The sequence below is a fragment of the Artibeus jamaicensis genome, unplaced genomic scaffold (genome assembly GCF_021234435.1).
Source record: "Artibeus jamaicensis isolate MK-2021 breed Jamaican fruit bat unplaced genomic scaffold, CSHL_Jam_final scaffold_537, whole genome shotgun sequence".
Lineage (NCBI taxonomy): Eukaryota > Metazoa > Chordata > Mammalia > Chiroptera > Phyllostomidae > Artibeus > Artibeus jamaicensis.
The window spans coordinates 44,606,551-44,628,913 of NW_026522047.1; the positions used below are offsets into that span (position 1 = coordinate 44,606,551).

General features: G+C 50.7%; 2 protein-coding genes and 1 pseudogene across 2 annotated transcripts; 2 read left to right on the plus strand and 1 right to left on the minus strand.

Annotated features, from left to right (window-relative positions):
- Nucleotides 1-12: 12 nt before the first annotated feature.
- LOC128626340 (translationally-controlled tumor protein-like) lies at nucleotides 13-9,685 on the plus strand (annotated as a pseudogene).
- Nucleotides 9,686-11,193: 1,508 nt separating this feature from the next.
- On the plus strand, nucleotides 11,194-15,932 carry SHFL (shiftless antiviral inhibitor of ribosomal frameshifting). Its single transcript, XM_037129134.2, has 8 exons — nucleotides 11,194-11,496; nucleotides 11,963-12,086; nucleotides 12,271-12,320; nucleotides 13,677-13,715; nucleotides 13,863-14,012; nucleotides 14,462-14,565; nucleotides 14,652-14,806; nucleotides 15,322-15,932. The coding sequence occupies exons 1-8, from the start codon at nucleotides 11,476-11,478 to the stop codon at nucleotides 15,546-15,548; spliced, it is 870 nt and encodes a 289-aa protein (XP_036985029.1). The 5' UTR covers nucleotides 11,194-11,475; the 3' UTR covers nucleotides 15,549-15,932.
- Nucleotides 15,831-21,250, minus strand: ANGPTL6 (angiopoietin like 6). The gene is made up of 6 exons (XM_037129108.2): nucleotides 21,029-21,250; nucleotides 18,408-18,990; nucleotides 17,584-17,758; nucleotides 16,857-17,044; nucleotides 16,506-16,776; nucleotides 15,831-16,021 (listed from the first exon to the last, which is right to left on the minus strand). Exons 2-6 carry the CDS (start codon nucleotides 18,981-18,983, stop codon nucleotides 15,831-15,833), a joined length of 1,401 nt encoding a protein of 466 aa, XP_036985003.2. The 5' UTR covers nucleotides 18,984-18,990; nucleotides 21,029-21,250.
- Between the last annotated feature and the right edge of the window lie 1,113 nt (nucleotides 21,251-22,363).

The window sequence follows — 22,363 nt, forward strand, 5'->3', positions numbered from 1 at the left end:
AAAGATATTGTATATGATATCTACTAGTTTGGTTGTTAAATGAGTGTTTCCCCTGCTGAACAATGTCAGCTCCTTAAGTCGAGGGCTGTATCTGTCTTGCTCACGGCAGTATTCCCAGTTCCTACAACAAGGGAGCTGGAATACAGTAGATGCTCCAGAAAGTACTGCGAATGATTACATTGATGAATGAATTTAGTGTCCACCCTGCACCTGATGGAAGCTTGACAGGGACCCCAAGCAACTGAGGAGCCGAGACAGGGGCAGGAGATGAGTGAGTTTCATCAACGTGGACGGGGGTGGGAGTAGGGCAACCTGACAAGCCAAGGTAGCAGCCCATGCGGGTCCAGGGACACACACCCCAAGAGTGCTGGAGGGACTGCAAGACACCCAGGATGGCTCGAACTTGGAGTGTGAAAGAGAGAGGGGGAGGAAGAGAAAGATGGGAGTGGGGAGGATGCCAGGAAGACTGACTTCATAAAGGGCTTTGGGTAATAAGACAAAGTTATTATCAAGGGCAGTGGGGAGCCATGGGAGGCTTTTGAGCAACAGAAGAACTGACCATTCCTGTGGTAGAAGGCGCAACTGGTTGAAGGTGAAAACTCAGATGATGGCCAGAAACGTCAGGAGAAAGCTGGAGCTGTGGAGCTCACCTGGCTGTGTTTTGGTTTCCTCATCTCTAACATTACTTCCTTCAGACAGTTGTTAGTGCCTAGCACATAGTAAGTGCTCAATAAACACTCACTAGACTCAGTATCAGTGAGCCAGACAAAAGTCCCTGGGAGTGAATAGAACTGCTAGAATGCACACAACAGGCAGAAGAAAATTAGAAAAAAAAAAAAGAAGAAGAAGAAAATTAGGTCACAGCAATCCCTGCTCAAAACCCCCTGGGCTCCCACTGCTCACATTCCAGCCCTCCAGGCCCTGCCCTGTGGCCATGTCACTTCCCTGACCCCTTGTCCCTCCACTCTTCGCCTCACTCCACTCCAGCCACACTGGCCTCCTCCACGGTCCCCAGAAACTCCAAACTCTTTCTTGCCTCTGGGCCTTTGCTCAAGCTGTTCCCTCTGCCCACACTTTTTCCAACACTGCTTCTGCCCATCCTTTGAATCTCTGCTCAAAGAGGCCTCCTTTATCTAGCCACCCTGGCTAGATGAAACTGGACCCTTACCCTGAAGCATCTCTCCCTGCAGTCTGCTTGTTCCCTTCAGAGTAAACGTCACAGTGCATAACATAGGTTCTTTCCCTGCACTTTTGCTGTCCTCCCCTGGAGAGCAGGGAACCTGTCTGTCTCAGTGACAGCAGCTCCCTTGGGTCCTGGCACACAGTTCATGCCCATTTTGCTGAATGAGTGATTGAATAAATAAAAGAGCAAAAGAGAGACTGAGAGAGAAAGGGGGAAAGAAGGGACGGAGAAAAAGAAAGAGGAGTGGAGGAAAGAAGAAGGGAAGGACGGAGGAAGGACAGAAAGGAAAGCAGGGAGGGAGGGAGGCTCACGACCTGTTTTTGTACAGCCCTCAAGCCAAGAATGTTTTTTACATTTTTAAAGGGTTAAAAAGAAAGAGGAGTAGAATGTGCAACAAAGACTGTATGCAACCTGAAAATGTACAATATTTATTATCTGGGCTTTACAGGGGGAAAATGTGCCTACCTCTAAGTTACTACATTAGTTATCTATTGCTATATCCAATAAATTGCCCTAAAACTTAGAGGTTAAAGCAATAAATACTTATTACCATTCAGTTTCCGCAGATTAGGAATTCCCCAGGGAGCAGCTCAGCTGCGTCATTTGGGCTCAGGGAACCGCTCCTGAGGTGACAGTCAACATGTCAGCTGAGGCTGCTGCCATCTGAAGCCCTGACTGGCCGAAGGAGCCACCTCTGCCGTAGCTCACACACGACTGGCGGGTCGGTCGTGGTCGTTAGGGGAGGACTCACTTCCTTGCCAGGTGCACCTCTCCACAGGCAGCTCCAGTGCCACCCCAGCACGGCAGCCAACTTTCTCCAGGGCAGGTGACCCAAGAGGAGGAGCAGGGAGGAAGCGAGGGTGTCTATGTATGACCTAGCGTCACACAGCATCATCTGCAAAACAGTCTGTTGGTCACACGCGCCAGCACTATTCAGTGCAGGCAAGGACCACCTGGCCATGACTGCCAGGAGGCAGGGGTCATGGGGCAAGCGTGGAGGCTGCCAACCACAGATAGTAAGTGACGGGGCTTGGGGTCTGAACCCAAGCAATCTGGCTGCAGAGTCTATGCACTCACCGCCATGTCAGAGACCCCTCCGTGTACAGATGTCCCTCCATGGCAAAAGGTGAGGACACTTTTATTTATTTATTTTTAATGTGACAACTTAGTTGGTTTTTCTAAAAGATTTTATTTATTGGTTTTTAGAGAGAGGGGAGGGGAGAGAGAGAGAGAGAGGGAGAGAAACATCAATGTGTGGTTGACTCTCGCATGGCCCCCACTGGGGACCTGCCCTCAGCCAAGGCATGTGCCCTGACTGGTAATTGAACCAGCAATCCTTTAGTTCACAGCTCATGCTCAATGCACTGAGCCACACCAGCCAGGGCAGGGACACTTTTTAAATAGCCCTTATTGTTATATCAGTTTTAGATTTACAGAAAAACTGGTAAAATAGCACAAAGAACTCTCATCTATCCCTGCACATTTCCCCTATTATTTTTTCCTTTTTTAGTTTTTTTAAATTTTTCAGTTTCAGTTGGCATACAATATTAGTTTCAGGTGTATGCCCCAGTGATTAGACATTATGTAACTGACTAAGTGATCCTCCCAGTAAATCTAATGCCCCTCGACACCATATGTAGCTATCAGAACAGTACTGACTCAGTTTCCCCGGCTGCACTTTACACCCCGGGACTGTCTGGTAACCGCTGACTGCTGCTCCTTCTCCCTTCGCCATTTTCTCCTGCCCCACACCCCCTCCCCATCTGCAACTATCAAAATGTTTTCTGTGTCTGTGAGTCTGTTTCTGTTCTGCTTGTTCATTTATTCTTTTTAAGATTCAATTGTTGATAGGTATGTATTTATTGCCATTTTATTGTTCGTGTTTTTAATCTTTTTTTTTCCTTCTTCTTAGAGAAGACCCTTCAACATTTCCTGTAATACTACTGGTCTGGTGGGGATCAACTTCTTTAACTTTTTCTTGTCTGGAAGTCTCTTTGCCTATCCTTCAATTCTAAATGATAGCTTTGCTCAGTAGTCTTACTTTTAGGTCTTACTTTCCCACACCTTGAATATTTCTTGCCAACCCCTCCTGGCCAGCAAAGTTTCTTATTGATAAATCAGCTGAAAGTCTTATGGGAGCTCCCTTGTTGGTAGCTAACTTCTTTTCTCTTGCTGCTTTCAAGATTCTCTCTTTGGCCCTGGCCAGTGTGGCTTCGTTGGTTGGGTGTGGTCCCGCAAAGTGAAAGGTCACCAGTCCAGTCCTGGGGCGGGTACATGCCTGTGTTGCAGGTTCAGTCCTGGTCAGGGTGCATGAGAGAGGCAACTGATCTCCGTGGTTGTGGTTCCCCTATTATTAACACCTCCCACTATTATAACACATTTGTCTTACTTAATAAACCAACACTGATACAGTATTATTTCCTGAAGTCCACAGTCATCACCTAATGTCTTTTTCCAAGACCTTATCCAGGACACCACATCACATTTAGTTGTCAGGTCTCCTTAGGCTCCTCGTGGCTGTGACAATTTCTCGGACTTTTCCTTGTCTGATGTCCCTGAGAGTTTAGAAAAATACTGTTCAGGAATACTTTAGGATGTCCCTCTACTGGAATGCGCCTGACATTTTCTCATGATTAGACATGTAGGGTCACAGGTTTGGGGGAGGAATGTCACAGAAAGTACCCCTTCCATCACAGTATATCAAAGGTATTTATGATCAGCATTAGGGCAACTGGTGTTGTCACACATAATCAACTGACCGAAGGAGTGTCTGTCGGGTTTCTGTGCGGTAAGACCACTGTCCCCACTGCCTTTTTCACAATGTGCTCCCAGGAAAAAAGTCTATCTGTGCAGCCCATTCTAAAGGGATGGGGTATCTGCTTGAACTATTTAAAACTCTTCTGCATGGGAGATTAGCCCCTTCTCCCTCATTTATTATTTTATTCAATTCTTTATTTATATCAGTAAGGACTCGTGGATATTTACTTGGTTTATAATCCAGTACTACTTGATTCTGTTGCTGAAATCATTCCCACATGGACACTGGGAGCTCTTTCAGTTGGCTCCTAGTGGGTAAATGTAAACTTTCATGTATATTATAACTTAGGTCTTAATAGTATTGGCAGTTTATACTTCCGCTCCACCATAGATTAAGGTTTTAATTTTTTTAATGGCATGACATTCATTTTGATTCTTTTATAAGTTCAGGTTAAATATTGCAGTAATCTGATGCAGAAAAAAAATATTAACTTATTTAAGAAAAAAAGATGCCCTGGCTGGTGTGACTCAGTGGATTGAGTGCCAGCCTATGAACTAAAGGGTCGCTGGTTCAATTCCCAGTCAGGGCACATGCCTGGGTTGGGGGTCAGGTTCCCAGTAGGAGACACCTGAGAGGCAACCACACATTGATGTTTCTCTCCCTCTCTTTCTCCCTCCCTTCCCTTCTCTAAAAATAAATAAATACAGTCTTAAAAAAAAAAAGAAATTACTCAATCTCAACAACAGAAGGTGGGACTAAAAGGTCTAACATTCCTGTCATCAGAGTCCCAGAAAGACAGGAAAAAAGAGCAGAACACAGAAAAAAATATTTCAAGAAATAATGGCTGAAAACCCACAAATGTCAAACAACACAAGCCTATAGATTCAAGAAGTTCAGCCAACCCCAAGCAGAATAAGCTCAAAGAAATCCATGCCTGGACCTGTCATAATCAAATGCTTTTCTGCTGGCTCCCCCTGACAGCAGCTTGGGCTGCACCATGCTCCCCCCAAGCTGTGGACTTCTGCCAAGCCAGTGCCACCATTGTCTCCTTCCAGCCGCCCACATGACCATCTACCAGGACCTCATCAGCCACAATAGGTTCTCCATTTATAAGATCCGGGAGATTGAAGATGAACTGTGCCTGGAGGTAGAACAGAGGGTAACACTGATGACGCACTCATTGGCAGAAATGCCTCCACGCCCAGGGCAAAGGTACCAGATGTGCAGTAATCACTTATGTTGATATTGTCATGAGCCACCATTGGCAAGGAAATAGCTTCACAAAAGAAGACTGCAGGAAGTACGTTAAAGATGACATGAAATCAATCACAGGGAAACTTGAAGAACTGAAACCAGAAAGAGTAAAGCCTCTTTATGACAGGGGCTGCAGAACAAATCCAGCACATCCTTGCTACTTTCAAAAACTACCTGTTCTTTATTGGTGAAAACATAAATCCAGATAGCATGGTTGCTCTGCTGGGCTACCATGAGGATGGCGTGACCCCATATATGATTTTCCTTAAGGAAAGACATTAAGAAATTTGACAATTTGGATCAATCACCTGTCATCATAACTGGCTGCTCCTTTTCATCCGCACACTAGGACTAGGGCAAATGGGACTGATTGTATCTTAAGCCCTTCATTTATTTTGACCTTGATTTATTTGGGGTGGAGGTATTGTTTTGAAAAAAAAACATGTTGTGGAGGTTGTCTAAAAATAAAATGCATTTAAACTCAATCACTGAAAACTAAAGACAAAGAAAAATTGCTGAAATCAGCCAAGAAGGTACCAGCCATTGCACACAAAGAATGATAATGACAGCAGATTTCTCACTGGAAAGCATGCAGGACAGAAGGCAGTGGAACAATATTTTTCAAGTTCTGAAAGAAAAGAACTGTCAACCTAAAATTCCATACGCAGTGCAAATATCCTTCAGGAATGAAGGTTAAATAAGGACATTCTCAAAGAATAACCAAGAAAATTTGTTGCTAGCAAACCTACTATAAAAAATGATTATAGGAAGTTCTTCAAATGGAAGGAAAATAATACCAGAAAGTTAAAACTTCAGGAACAAAAATTAAGAGAAATGATTAATTTCTGGTTAAACATAATAGACTCTCTCTCCCTTTTTCTTCAAAATATTTGATGGCTAAGACCCAAAATTAAAACAATAACTGACAACATTTTCAATGTATGTGGATGTTACACATGTGACAACTCCAACATAAAAAGGGGAGGGGAGGGGACTAAACAGTGGCTTTGCATTCCATTTTAAGTAGTAAAATATTAACTCTAAGTAGACTAGGAAAACTTCAGTATGCATATTGTGATCCCTGGAGCTACCATTAAAGAGTGAGATCGTAGTCCTGGCTGGTGTGGCTCAGCAGATTGGGTGTTGGCCTGCGAACTGAAAGGTTGCCGGTTTGGTTCCCAGTCAGGACACATGCCTGGGTTGGTGGCCAGGTCCCTGGTTGGGGGGTGTGCGAGAGGCAACGAATCTATGTTTTTCTTGCACATCAATGTTTCTCCCTCTCTTTCTCCCTCCCATCCACTCTCTCTAAAATAAATAAAGAAAATCTTTAAAATAAAATTTCAGCTTGAAGGAACACTGCCATCAGCTGGCCTGAGTTCGAGTTCTGGCTATGCCACTTACCAGCTGGCTGTCCTCCATGGTTTGCCTAAGCACCCTGAAATTTGGGTTCTTCGTTTGCAAAAGGGACAGTGGCACCTAAGAAGAATGCTTAGGAATGACTTGATAGGCTGGCGCCCAGAGGACAGCCCATGGACTGCCTGGCACCCAGCAAGGCCTGGGCACATTCAGAGTATTTTTGCTGCTATGATTTCCCCACTCACTGGATCCATTTGAGCAGAGCCCCAGACAAGTTACTCAACTTCTGCAGGTAATGCATTCCCAGAAATGTGTTTGAAGCTGATTTCGCAAAATGCAAACAGCAGATTTCTGTGTGGTAAAGGACTTCTGTTTATTAACAACTGAGGACTACACGAATTATGAAACCCCAAATTCCTTCTCCCCAGTTAAGTGTCATTGCCCAAGATATACTTCCAGGGTTTCACACACGTTGTTTATTTTTTTAATTAATGTTTGAATGATAGATATTTAACACTTTAAAGAGTTTTTGAATTTTTAAAAAGATTTTATTTATTTATCTTTAGAGGGGAAGGGAAGGAGAGAAATATCAATGTATTGTTGCTTCTCTTGGGTACCCTGCTGGGAACAGCCTGCAACCCAGGCATGTGCCCTGACTGGGAATCGAACCGCGATCCTTTGATTCCAGGCCCTCTGAGGAAGGTCAGTGGGTTGAGCCCACTGACCTACAGCTGCCAGGGCCACATAATGTTGTTCGAAAAAATAACTGGACTGCCCTGACTCAGTTGATTATACACCAGAAGGCCTGCTCCCTGGTCTGGGCATATGCCTGGGTTGTGGATTCAATCCTCAGTCGGAGTGCATATGGGAGGCAACCAATTGATATTTCTCTCTCACATCCATCTCTCTCTCTCTCCCCTTCCCTCTCTCTCTCTCTCTCTTTCTCTCCCTTCCTCTCTCTCTAAAATCAATGTTAAAAGACTGAATTTATCTTACTGTGTATATTTTGTTTCTAATTACAAAAGTGATGAAAGTTTGTTGCCCAAAATAATTCAGTTGCTAGAGAAATATGCCATGTGGAAAGTAAAGGTGCTATGGAGATCCTCATACGGAAGTGCCCACAGATGGTGTTTGTGTGCCCGGGGAGGGACAGCGCCCCCAGTGTCAGCAAGGTCCCGATGCCAAAGCCTCAGAATCCGGGAAATGAAAGAAATGGTTCATTCAGCATGCTTAATACCTTAGTAAGCCTTTCCAAGTTGCCCTCTCCAAAGGTTCTAACAAGGGACGCCCTCTCCAACAGTTTTGAGATTTCCCTACTTCCAGCTCTGGGCATTCCCAAATGTCTTCATTTGGTTAAACTGAGGGGGAAATTTGACTAGATTGCAAAAAGCATGCACATGCTTCAACTGTGTCCACTTCCTCTATAATTGAACATATGGTCACCACCTTAAACCTCAAAGGGCCCAGCTGAAGGTCAAGATTTGTGGCTTTTGGCCCAAGCTTCACTTGCCTCCACTATCCCCTCTTCTCCCTGAGCCCAGTCATATTGACCCTCCACTTCCTGCAATGGACCAAGCCCTTCCCCACCTCAGGACCTTTGCACATGCTGTTCCCTCTGCCCTGAACCTCTTCACTTAGATAACTCCCATTCATCCCATGAGCACATTCTTGCAATTGGAAAAAGAAAAAACCCTGTTCTCCCATTTATAATACTACTACCCACTTCATAGGGTTGCTATGAGGACCAAGTATATTTTAAAAACACTTAACACAGTGTTTCAAAATGTGTTAGGATTCAGCTCAAGAGGCACCTTCCCAATGAAGTCCTCCCTGACCACCCTAACCAGGTCAGGTTCCCGTGTGTTATCCTTTCTCATGGTTCTCTCCCTTGGGAAGGCGGGGTGGGGGAGGGGGAGCGGAATATACCATAAATATAATTAAATAATTACCTGCAATATCATCTGCTTCATGTTTCTCTTTCCATTAAGACTCTGACTCTGGAAGGGCTGCCCAGCACCGTGCCTGCGCCATCGGAAGCACCTGAGACATAAACATCTGTCAAATTAATGAATGGATCGAATGAGCTCCAATTTAACTCATCATGTTATCAGCACATCCATTTTCTGCCTTTCCACACCTTTTTATAAAGACAAAGGATAAAATGCAGTAATGCTCACACCACTGCACAGCCAGCCACATCTAGCCCTCCCCCCACCAAAAAAAAATCTCAAGCAACTGTTGCTGGGTAGGCAGCGCCCCCATGTGATCGTTGGAAATGTTCGCTTTTCCATTAATGTACACTGCTAACATTCAATCCTCTGGTCAGATATTCTGTTTGTCCTTCCAGATCAATCCCCCACTTCTCCCCCCAACTCCGTGCCCTGAGAGGCTGACTGCATGACCGGCCCCCAGCTCTCCTTGCCTTCTGGTGCAGCCACTGAGAGGCTCCGGCAGAAGATGGGAACGTGGGAGGAGAGCGGCAGGGTCTTCATTCTCCCATGCTTGGTCACAGGCTGGATCCAGTGACTCAGTTTTAAAGTTCAGAAGGAGGCAGAAGTGATACAATGTGACTCTCCAGGGTAGGTCATGAAAAGATACAACTTCCACCTGGCTTTCCTGCTCTTGAATCACTTGCTCTGAGGAAGCCTTCTGCCAAGATGGGAGTATACTCAGGCATCTCAAGGAAACAGAAATTGAGGCATTCCACCAACCAGCACCCACCTACCGGCCCTGTGAGTGAGCCATGCGGGAAGCAGATCACTTGGCCCCAATTAGACCCTCAGGCGACTGCAGCCCCCATAGACATCTCGACAGCAACCCCGAGACCCTGAGCCAGAAAAGCCCAGCGAAGCCACTCCTGGCTTCCTGACCCATAAAAACTATATGAAATAAGTTTGGGGATAACTCGTTATGCAGCGATAGAGCACCACTACAACTGCTGACCACAGTTCCACGCTCCCACCTCGGGGGCCCTTGGCACTTACTGCTCTGTCTGGGACTCTTTTCACCCACCTCCTTCAGGTCTACCCTCAGAGGTCACTTCCCATCGCCTCCTCTGATGTCCCTTTTTTCCATCTCCCTACCTCAGTTCGTGTTTCTTCTAGCACTTATTTTCTGTGTGTGTTTGTGTATGTGTGTGTTTATATATATATAATTTCTTGTCTGTCTCCCCTACTAGAATACCAGCTCTCCAAGGACAGGGGTCCTAGTTTTGTTCCCTGCTCTATCCACAGTCCCTGGAACAGTGCCTGGCACAGAGTGAGCCCTCAGTACCATGGCCACTATTAGGAGAATCTAGCGGTCCTGCTTCTTGCCATAGCTGGATCAGTCTCCTACTTGTCTCCTGCCCATTCTGTGCCCACCCTGGCCAGGGGATGGGACACAGCTGTGACCTCCCCTTCCACTGCAAAAGGAGTAATTGGCAACTATAAGGGGAAAGCCCTCCACATCTCCCCACTTCCCTGAAGACAAAATCCCAGGCCCTCTGTGCAGCCTCCAGGCCCCCATCCCTACCGGGAAGAGCCAGGAACTGTTTGCACTCCCTGATAGAGTCGTCTCCGCACACACACACAAAGCTTTGCGAGTCAAGTAGAAAACATTACAACACCTATTTTTTAAATCTCCATTTTTTGTTTGCTAAAGAATATATTTAATAGATATGTTATTATAAAATAATCTACAGAGAATCTGTTGGTATAACTGTATTCGTATGTCATTTATAAAGGAATATCCATCTGGGGTAGAGCTTCAACGTTTTTACTGATAAGGGTGCACAACTGGAAAAAGATATTGAGTCATTTGTTCTAATGTAATTATGCCCCCCAGAGGACATCTGGCAACGTCCGGAAACGTTTCCAGTTGTCAACCACTGGGGGAGGGGTGCCACTGGCATCTAGAGGGCGGACAGCAAGGATGTTGCTCAGCGTCCTACAGCGCACGGCGCAAAGAACACTCCAACCCAAAATATCCGCAGTGAAGGTTGAGAAGCCCTGGCCCAAAGCACCAGACTCTCTCTTGATTCTGGAGTCTTTGCACCAACTGCTTCCTCCTCCCCACTCTATCATTAGCCTGGCTAAAACCTCAAACTTCAAGCCGTCACCTCCTCCAAGAGGCCATCCTTCCTGCCTATGAGCTGGGTCAGGGCCCCTTCTAAGGACCCCTCCAGCCCCCAGTGCCGACTGGGTTAGAATCGCCTTGCTGTGTTTTCACAGGCACCTCCCCAAGCCCCAATGCCTGTCCCTTCGGACTGGCAGCGCTGGATGGCCCAGTGACTAGTTCGCCTCCTAGTTTGCATGCCAGGCGCCACTAAACGTTCTACCCGGGGTCTCGAATCCTGGCAAACACCCACGCAGGCACACAAACCCACACACACACCTAGAGTGTAGTCACTCTTATCCACCCCATTTTACAGAGGGGTATACTGAGGTTCAGAGAAGGAATTTGGCAAGATAAAAGACTCAGAGAGAGGTAGGGGCGCTGGTCCTAATTGGCGCCTGATTCCTGGGGGACAGGACACTAGCTTGCGGGGGCGGCAGCGCGGAGACTCTCCTTGGCCTTTCCATCAGCCCCGCCCCCACGAGGACGTGAAGACGCGGACCCCGCGCAGCGTTGGGACATGTGACCGACTGCAGAGGCCGCACCGCCTCCCCCACCCAAGGTCCGCGCGCTCCGCTGCGGGGTGCAGACCCCAGGAGCCCTCCCGGGGTTGGGGCGCAAGAGCGGAGGCGGGGCCAGGGCGGAGCCGGCACACAGCCCACTACCCACCCACCGAAAGCGAAAGCAGAGGAGGCCAGGAAGGAAAGGCGGAGCTGGCCCGGAGCCCCGCCCCCTGCCTTGCGCGCTGCCAGACCGCCGGGCGCGCCCAAGTACGGGGGGCGCCGAGCGCGCAGTGCGGACCCTCGCGGGTACCTGCGCGGCCGCCACCATGTCTCAAGAAGGTGTGGAGGTAGGAGATGACTACGACTGGACCGGGGCCCCGGAAGAGATGCTAGGGAGGGGCAGGGGCCCCGAAGGGGGCTTCACAGTTCCTGGGTACTCCATCCGCAGCTCAGACCTTGCCCTAGTGGCGCCTGACTCCCGCTCAGGAAGGAGAGTGACTGCCACCCGCGCCTGAGCAAAATGCGGCCTCCTCGACCAAAAGCGGGGGCTGCACTGTCAAGGGTCAGAGGCCAGGGGTTACCTGGCCGGCCTCCTCCCGAGCCTGGGACGCTCGCCCCAGTCCACCCTCCCCCAGAGCCCGGTGGGGACTTTGGCTTTTTCCAGGAAATGCCTTGGAGAGATGGAGGAGGGAGGTGCTGAGGCCAAAACCAAGGGTCAAGTTTGGGCGGAGAGGAGAAAGACTAGAGATGGGGGAGGGGCAGTCGCTCTTCTTCTTACACATTCGGAGCCCACCTGTCCCCTCCATCCCCCAGCTGGAGAAGAGTGTCAGGCGCCTCCGGGAGAAGTTTCATGGGAAGGTCTCCTCCAGGAAGGCGGGGACTCTGATGAGGAAATTTGGCAGCGACCACACTGGAGTGGGCCGCTCCATCGTGTATGGTGAGCGGACAGGCGGGCTGGGGTCCCGGTTCTGGTGGGGGTTCAGCGCAAGGGGAGCGTGGTCGGTGAGAAAGGCAGAAAGGGGCGTTGAGATCCTCTCTTGGTCTATATTGGGGCTCTGGGAACCTGAAATTCCCACAAGATCCTTCAAAGGCCCTTCACTTACACTTACTCTCCCTACCAGGGGTAAAGCAGAAAGACGGACAGGACCTGAGTAATGACCTGGATGCCCAGGTAAACTGCCCCCTCTCCTCAAAGGACAAGGTAACTTGGGGAGGGAGAACAGTGCGCGTCCATCCACAGTGAGCCCCCTCAGTGCACTGCCAGTCCATAACTCCTGGTCCAGCCACATTTCTTCACTTCTCAGCCAGGGAGCTTGCAAACAGTAGGTGTTCATTACATGCGGACGGTGTTAAATGGGGGAGAGAGACATGAAACAAACCAGTGACACCAGCCAGAATTAATGTCATCATAGAGGATCCCTGGAGGTCAGAGAAAGCTTCCTAGAGGATGTGTTGCCAACTCGCTGGAAAAGAGTGATCGCTGGGAATGGAGGTGTCAGAAAGGGTCTCCTAGAAGAGAGAAGGGTGTGAGCAAAGGAACACAGTCTGGGGTGAGCAGCAGATGAGGAAGAGAGGGGGGCAGGGAAGCTCAAGTGCTAAATGGATGGATGGATGAAAGGCTTTGAGACACAGAACGTCATGGCCACATTGCCCTCTGCATGGCTTTGGTGGCTGATGCACTGTGGATTTTGCTGTCTTGAAAGGCCTAGCATTGAGTTGTTAAAGACTATAATAAAATATGTATTATACTCTTTACATTTATACATTTACATCAATACCTATAAGGAATATTGTAAAATAATAGCCAAGAGGAGCATCGATGGAGCATTGCCCTTGCAGCAGGACTCCAGGAATTCTACCTGTTGACTCATTTCACTGCCACAGTGGCCCCATGAAACAGGTCCTATTATTTATCACCTCATTTTACAGATGAGGAAACCGAGACACAGAGTGAGGAAGTCACTGGCCAGGATTATGCAGCATCCAGGAGGCCATTAGGACGTGAACCCTAGCCACACAGAGTCAGAGCCTGGACTCTGAGATGCCCCTCATTAGGAACCCAGGGTGGGGGGGGGTTTGGCCACATTCCCACAGCTGGAAGTAATGGGTGGGGGGCAGGGGGGGCAGGCAACAAACTTGCTTCTGTCTGAACCCAGAGCTGGAACACATAACCTAAAGCAGCATGATCTCATAGAGTCAACATCTCAATGCCGACAAGCATATGATGTTTGCAAACAGGATGGGAGTATGAGGTCCAGACCTGCCTCACCACACTCACTGAGGGTGATCTCAGGCAAGCCCTCCGCTGGCTCTGGGCCTCAATTTCCCCATCTCAGCAGTGGGGATAACAAGTGGGCCCACCTCCCAGAACTGCTATAAGGGTAACTGAGTGAGTGCTACTCAGTCAGCTCCCTGTGAGTTAGGAACACTCTGCTCTTATATGGGGTCAAGATCCCTCCCCCAACAAATAAGGTAAAAAGAGGCCTGAGCTGAATCCTCAGCCTCTGCCCCTGGTGTCTCCACCCAGGACCCACCAGAGGACATGAAGCAGGACCAGGACATCCAGGTGAGTCTAAGACATGGGCATGGGGAGGTGGAGCAGGGAGGCCACCCATGGGGGAGAGGTATGCCTGTCAGAGAGTAGCGCTGACAAGTGTTTATTAGGGGGGAGGGGAGTGACCACACTGTAATGCCCACTGGCCCAATTCAACAGGCAGTGGCAACCTCCCTCCTCCCGCTGACGGAAGCCAACCTGCGCATGTTCCAACGTGCCCAGGAAGACCTCATCCCTGCCGTGGACCGGCAGTTCGCCTGCTCCTCCTGTGACCATGTCTGGTGGCGCCGGGTGCCTCAGCGGAAGGAGGTGATCACTCATCCCCTGACCTCGATTCTCCCAACTGCCCTAAACTCCACTCCCAACCCCCACCCTCAGTGTCTGAAGCTCTGATTTAAGCCTCTGGGAGCTCAACCTCGATCTCAGACCCCAACTCCCCCCCTGAGCTGGATGTCTGACCTTAAACTTGAGGAGCTCAACCCTAACCCCAGAGCTGGACTTCCGATTCCACAGTTTGACAGCTACCTCAGAAATCAAACCTGACCCTGAAACCACAACCCCAAATCTGACTCCTGGACCCACTGACCATTGGTGGGCTTGTGGTATGTGCTTAAGAACCAGCTCTTGCAGCATGAGAGGGACCCCAGATTTGTAGTGTTTACCGATTTGCATGGTGTAAATATTCCCACTATGGCCAATAATCAAGCTACCAGAGCTCCCCTTTGACAGGGAGCCTGTTCCCTTTTCCACACCCGCAGGTGTCCCGGTGTAGGAAATGCCGGAAGCGCTATGAGCCAGTGCCATGTGACAAGATGTGGGGCGTGGCTGAGTTCCACTGTCCAAAGTGCCGGCACAACTTTCGGTGAGGCACCCCTTAGCCCTGCCCTCCCTGCTCTGGCCCCAGCCTCAGCCTCACCCTCAGACCCTCACGGCCCTGCCTGCCCCCAGGGGCTGGGCACAGATGGGGTCCCCATCCCCTTGCTATGGATGTGGCTTTCCGGTGTATCCGACACGGATCCTCCCTCCGCGCTGGGACCGGGACACAGGGCACCGCAGCACCCACACCCACTCCTGCTCAGCTGCTGACTGCTACAACCGGCGAGGTAAGGGCCTGGCGTGTGCCCTGTGGCCTCCCCCACTCTGGGCAGTCTATTTGGCCTCGATTCAGCAACCTCTGGGGTTTTAAGCACCGAGGTCTCAGTCCCTGTGGCCACTTCCCACAGCCTGGCATTGGCCCCTCCTTCCATGTCTTCTGTGCCCCACCCCAGCCTCTCTGGCCTTCAGTACTACCTCCCACAGCATCAGCCACCTTCCGTGGTCTTGCCCGTGAGCTTCTGTAATTTTCCTCAGTGGCTGATACCCCAGTGGCCCATGGCCTCTGCCTCTGTGGTCTCTGTATTCTTGGTTCCTGTTCTGTCTCCTGGAGTCTCAGGCGATACCCATGTCCGTGGGTCTCCTGTGACTTTGACACCTATGACTTTCAACTCGGAACTTCCTGTAGCTCTGAGCCTATAGCCTCAGCCTCTCCCCTTCCCAGATCCCCCATGGCCTCAGACCCCTTACCCCCAGAGTCTCATATGACCTCAAGCCCTGGACCTCAGAACCCCTCCCTTCCCAGAGCCCCACGTGCCTGGGACATCCTGTGCACACCCCAAGAGCCGGAAGCAAAACCACCTGCCCAAAGTCCTGCACCCCAGCAACCCCCACATCAGCAGTGGCTCCACTGTGGCCACCTGCCTGAGCCAGGGGGGCCTCCTAGAACACCTGGACAACCTCATCCTGGAGGACCTGAAGGAAGAAGAGGAGGAGGAGGAGGAGGAGGAGGAGGGCGGGCACGGGGAGTGACCCCTGCCAGGTGCAGATGCGAACCAGACACAGTGTGTGGATATTTTGTGTTGTTATAAAATATGAGCTCAAACTGAGATCTAAGTGCCCTTGGGGAGCCACCTGGGTCGGAGATGCTGGCAGGGGGATTCCTGGGTCCTGTTTTCAGGGTCCTGGGGGGCAGATCCACAGTGGGAAGGTCTGTGGGACATGGCTCACACTGAACCACGAGATGTGGCCAGGACAACTTGGGCTCCTGGTGACAAACATCCCCTGGAACGTGGGGGACAGATGGACAGATGATCACAAACTCAGGGGCCGGATCAGCATGGCAGCCTTCTTGAGAGAGTAAGCCCCTCCACGAAACTCAGCCCAATAGACGCCATCCTGGTAGCGGTTACGGTAGTGGCCACCACGGTGCCACACACCATTGAGGTTGGAGTGGGCACAGGCATGGTACCACCAGCCTCCCCGATGGTACAGGGCGCAGTTACCTATAAGGGGAGAGAGAGTCCATGTCCTCTTACCAGAATAATAGTATCTACCAGTATCTCACTAGTGCAAGGCTTTTAGCCAGGCATCCCTTGGCCCTCCACTTCTTCAAAGTAATGGCCTTAATTCCTTCCCTATCCCCTTACCAAAGTACAAGTCACACTTTTCCCACCCTTTTCTGCAACCTAGGATCTCTACCTCATTCCTTTGGGGGGAGGGCGGGGAGCAGAATCTCCACTTCCTTTCTAGAATAAGAGTTTTAGCTCTGACAGAGCCCTTCATGCATCCCAGGAGAACAAGAGTCCTGACACTTAACTATTGCCTCATCAGAGAATGAATCTGAGCTCCCCAGCCCTTCACCGGAATAAAAGTCCTATGCCCTGTTCTCTTGCGTACCCTGATCCTTACCAGAGAGAAATCTTACCACCTTCCATTCTCACTAGAAGTCCCACCACCCCACCCCACACCGGAATAAGAGCTGCTTACCAGAATAGGAATCTCGGTCCCTATCCACGGTGCTGAAAGGCTTATCACTGTGCCAGGAAAGAGAGTCTCCAGCATCTCCATGGTACTGGCCAAGCCGTAGGCGGTAGTGGTCCCTCTCAGGCTCCAGGGAGAAACCATCATAGTGGGCACGGGCACCACGGCCCCCCCAGTCCTCCAGGAGCACCAGTAGCTCATGGTCCCTGTGGCTGGTCAGCTGATGTACTGGTTCAAGGCCTAGCCAGTATTCCCCATCAGGCTGCCCAAAGCCCACCTGGCAGGGCAGGAAAGTCGGAAAGTGAGAAGCAGGTCCCCTCCTCTGCCCAGCCCTGCCCCCTACCTAGCTGTGCCCACCTTGTAGTCCTGCCAGGTAGTGAAGAAGTTGACTGAGCCATCTTGCCGCCTCTGAATCACAGTCCAGCCTCCACCCTCCAGCTGTTGCTCACACCAAGCTGACACCATACGCCGGCCCAGTCGCAGTTCATACACTCCGCTCTGCCCATGGCCTGCCTGGTGCGCCTCTGCACAATCTTGCCATGGGCCTGTGGGCACAGACATGTGAGTTAAGTACAGCCTAGACCAACCTACCCCTTATTAGAGTAAGAGTCCTAGTTTTCACTGGTTCCCCTTACCAGAATAACAGTCCTGCCTCTCCCATTGTCATCAAAATTAAGTACTCCAGTACCAATTTCTTTGGAAGTCACTCTTCTCTCACTACAGCACATGTGGATCCTGGAGTTTTTAAATCCTGGTTATGTGGTCTCACCAGAATAAAAGTCCTGAACATGGTACTCTAAACCAGCTGAAATTCTCACCAAAGTAGCAATCTTAAACTCCCTGATCCCCCATCAAAATAAAAGTACCTCTCCTATTTTCATACCATAGTAAAAATTTTGGCCTTTATCAGAGTAAAAGCCATAGACCCTTGTACCATCACCATATTAACAGTATTACTTCCTCCAGTCCTCTCGCTGTGGGAGGAATATGCCATTAGAATCCTGATTCTAATTTCCCTCTGCTCATGCTACACTGGAAGTCCCCTGGCTCCTCACCCCCCCCAACAGCCCCACCCTCATCTTACCCATTGGCTTGGTAGGGAGAGCAGGATGCCCTGCAGGCACGGGGGAGGCCGAGGGACCCTGCTGCCTCAGGATCTGGTCTCTCTGGGACTCTGGAGCTGGGTCTAAGCTGCTGGTGTCATTGGTGCTACCCACCAGACTGACTGGAACCACAGGCACCAGGGGCGGTGGCAAAACCTGGGTGACAAGAGAATCAGATGTGATTTCGTTAACCATCACCCCAGGCTACTTTCGGCTGCTCAACCTCTCAGCGCCCAGGTGGGCAGGAGACCAGGCAAAGACATGGGCTGATCCTCCCCAAAACCCTAACTCTAGCTGCCAAGGACAGACAGCTGAGCTTAAATTCCTGTTCTGATGTGCACAACTTAACCAATCTGGGCCTCCAACTCCTTTAAAGTAAGAATAATGATATGAGTGGCTCCAACAATGAGTATTAGCTTACTGAGTGCTCCTGACAACTCTGTGAGTTAGGGACTGTCCCAGAGTCACACGTTCCAGAATTCGGAATACTATGCCGGAGTTAGAATCAGTAATACAGGGTCTATGTCATATATCATAACACTTCCATAACAGGGCTCTTTGGTCTTTATCCACACAATATGCTTGATTACAAGATTCTAAGAATATTCATATGAAGTGGGTAAGTAAAGATTTTAAGTAGCCACCGTTGAGTTTTAGGAGACCCAGATGAATTATAGGAGAGGCAGGAATGTGGGTTTCAGAACTTTGCGGATTTTGGAATACAGATAAGACCATTGGGTTGCAGGAGGCCCATCTTACATACAGTGCACACAGGCTGCGATTCTGAAGGTACAACGGAGGTTACCTGCTGTTGCCCGCCCGCGCCGCCCGGACACAGGCGCTCCAGACGGGCAATAAGGCTACTCTGACGGCTAACTAGCTGCGCCAGCTCTCGGAACTTGACATCCAGCTGATGAAAGCGGATGGCTGCTCGCTGTGCTTCGGCCGACGCGTTGAGCACGCGCTCCCCGAGCAGTTCCAGCGCAGCAGCGGGCTCGGCCCTCGGACCTGGCCACTCCCCCGGGCCCGCCTCGTGTTGCAGCTGCGTCTGCAGCTGGCCTAGGCGCGTGCTCAGGCTGCGGCTCTCCTTGCGCAGCGCGCGCACCTCGCCGGCCACTGCGCCGTCAGCCGCCGCCAACCGCTGGAGTTCCTGCAGCAGCTCCTCGTGGCGGCCTACACGCACGCGCAGCGCTGCAACTTCGCTGGCATTCACGGCCTCCGGCGCTGGGCGCGCCACAGTCGGTCCGCTCCAACACACTGCGCCTGTGAACTTCTGCTGGGGTAACACGAAGGTGTAGGTGCAGCGCGGGGCGCCCGCCCGCGCCCACGAAACGCCCAGCAGAAGCAGCAGCTGCAGCGTGTGCAGACCTGGTACCCACATGCCGGACCTGCAGGCAGAGGACGAACGGGAGGGAGAGGAGGGCCGGGGAATCCAGACTAGACCGCCGACTCTCAGGCCGAACCAAACCCAGTTGCGCCCAATGCGCGTGTTTACACCATGTGGCTCCAGGACCACCCACACCCATCACTATACTTCCCCCCACCCCCAAGCCTGAAGGCAACCCTGTGGAATCCTGCCCAAGGCTTTCCACTGAGCTCCAGGCACCCTGCCGGACAGAACTCAACTCAACAAGCCTTCCCTGAGTGCCTACTGTGTGCCGGTCTCATTTCTAGGCGTTGGGAATACTGTCAGAAACAAAATCTCTGCCCTGCTGCGCAAGGAACAAAATAAAGTATGAGATTAATAAAATGTTTTAGATGGTGCTAGGAGAGACACGGGGATCTATACAGTGGCAATTTAAGAGGAGAGGAAGACCTCCTGGAGGATGTGACGTTTGACTGAAGACCTGAAAGGGGAAAGGAGAAAGACATGGGGATGTCTGGCGTGGAGAAGAGAAGCTCTTGCGGGGGAACAACATGTGCAGCATGAGGCTAAATCATGCTGATGTATTTTTTGGGGAAAAAAAAAACCACCTCGGGAGGCTGGAGCAGAAACAGGGGAAGCGTGGGAGGGAGGGAGGGAGGGAGGGTGAGGGGCAAGTCTCAGTCTAGTAGTGGACGGACCATCTCCCATGTCCTCAGATCAAAACATAACCCCCCAGTACCCACGTGCTCCAGGTCTGCTGTGTCCCCCCAGGTGTTACCCAACTTACACAGGTGACCTCCAAGCGTCCTCACTCAAGGATGTGTACTCTGGCCATCTACACCTGACCCTGTAGGACCCTCACAGGGGCTCCCATTGCCTTCACACGTGGGGGTCACCGCCTCTCCGAGGAGGACACGCACACCTCCCATATGCACTTGCTGACACTCAGAACACTTAGCGCGGCTCCACAGGCCGACCCCATCTGCACCAAGTCCCACCACGTCCTAACCCACACGTCCTGGTGGCCACACAGGCACGTGTCCCATGGTCTTTATCATCACATACATCTCCCTTTCACACATTCAACAAACACTCCTTGGGTGCCTATTGTGTGCCAGGAGCTGTTCCAGGCTATGAGGAGACAGCCATGACCAACACAGACAAAATCCTGCCTTCATAAAGTTGACATCCTGGTTGGGACAATGGATGGCAGGTAGGTCAGGGTGATAAGTGCATAGGAGAAACCTCAAGTAGGGAAAGGGATAGGAATCCTGGGCTGGGAGGGGCATTTTAAATAGAGAGTTAAGGCCTGGTATAGGTCAGTGGACTGAGCACTGGCTTGTGAACCGAAGCATCACTGGTTCGATTCCCAGTCAGGGCACATACCTGGGTTGCAGGCCAGGTCCCCAACTGGGGGCATGCGAGAGGCAACCACACATTGATGTGTGTGGTTCCCTCTCTTTCTCCTTCCCTTCCCTTCTTTCTTAAATAAATTCTTTAAAAATAATAATAATAATAATAATAATAATAATAATAAAGAGAAGATGACACTCGAATGAGGACCTGAAGGAAAAGAGAGAAAGGGAAGGACATTCAGGCAGAGGGAATAGCAAGTGCAAAAGCCCTGAGGTGGGAGCTTGCTTCATGTGCCCAAGGAATAGCAGAGAGGCCTGTGCGGCTGGAACAGTGAGTGAAGAGGTAGCGGTAGGAAGGTGAGGCCACAAAGTGTGCAGGGCCCTGAGAGGCTCAAGGAGGACTTGGGCTTTACCCTGGCTCATGTGGGAGCCAGGAGGGGTTCTGAGCTGGAAAAAGACACATTCATGACTGAACTCACACATCACACAGGAGCTCCCAAGGGCAGAGGGGGGTCCTCTCCTTGCCCCCAAAACACCAGGCCCTCCACAACAACAATGGACTACATCCCCTGGAGCTAGAATATGTAACATCCACTGCCTACCAGGATCTCAGTCTGAGGTAAGGAAGAGGTCTGGGAAGCCCCCCAGCCAAGCAGAAGCCCAGGTATGTCGATAGACAGAATCAGCCTCCACCTGCCCTCTCACCTCTCGCCACCAAGATGCTGAATCCAGCGAGGAGGCCCGTAGCAGGTACAGAAGTCAGAGGAAAAGCCAAGGGTCTAGTCCAGCAGGGACCTCTGAGCTGGGGAAGGGAAGAGCCGGTGGGAGAGCAGGAGGGAGGAGACTTGGTAACCCCCCAGCCCGCTGAATCTCCGGAGCCTGGGACTAGAGCTGTGATGCTGAGCCCAGGAGCTCCAACTGTAAATATTTAGCCTTTCCCGCATGAGAACTGAAGCCAAATTGCCAGACACCCTTGCCTAGGCCACCAGAGCCTGATAACACAGGTCAGTGCCCTGGACATTCCCCCCATAGCAGAGCATAGAGCGTGGGAGGCTGCAGGCCCCAGGAAGCCAGGGAGGTCCAGCGTCAGACACAGACATATGCACATGCACAGAAAAGGACAATCACCAACATCACCAGTGGCATCTGCTGTGTGCCAGCCACGACTCTCAGCTCTTTACACCTTTTATCTCATATAATCCTCGCAAACCTAGCTGGCTTCTGTGTGTAGCCTCACTTTGCAGCAGGGAAAACTGAGCCTCAGAGAGGGCAAGTGACTTGCTCATGGTGCCACAGCCCAAAAGAGTCAACAGTGGGATTTGGTCCGGGTAGCTTGTCCAAAACTGGCACGTGTATATCCTGTAACAGTCACACACACCCACGTGCACACAACAATGCAGTACAAAGACATGCAGACACCCAACAACACATGCTAATTGCTGCACAAAGCAGCAGATACACAGATGTGATCTGTGTGTGTGTGTTTGCCTGGTATGGGTATACACAGATTCCTTTGGCCAAAAACACAGTTGGAAACACAACTCAGATTCAGGCAGCAGTTGTGTGTTCAAAATGTGGTCACACACAGACATACACATCATGACTTAAAGGAAAACACAGTGAGACTGTGATACTCCCCTCCGCCATAGTGTGCATGTTTTCATTTGTCTACCACACACACCATCACATCTTCACACTAGGCAAGTCATGCAGGGACAGAAAGAGGCAAAAGTAACCATACAGCCATTTCTCAGGGGTACAAAGAAACTCATGCAGAGCCCCAGAGCACAGGTCTGAGCTCTCCAACCTGTGCAAAGGCCTTGCTCGCCAACCAGCAGACCAGCAGCCTTCTTCCCCAGTTCCTACCGTCCTGAACTCGTAATCCAAGTGGACTCCTGGGCTGTAAGAGGAAATGGTCCTTCCAGATCTGAGAGAGGCTGCCAGGCTGGGCCCCTTGTCCCCCCACCCGCAGCCCCCTCCAGCTTCCCTTATTGGCAGCAGAGAGAGAAAAACCTAAGTCACAGAAAGGCTGACAGAAAG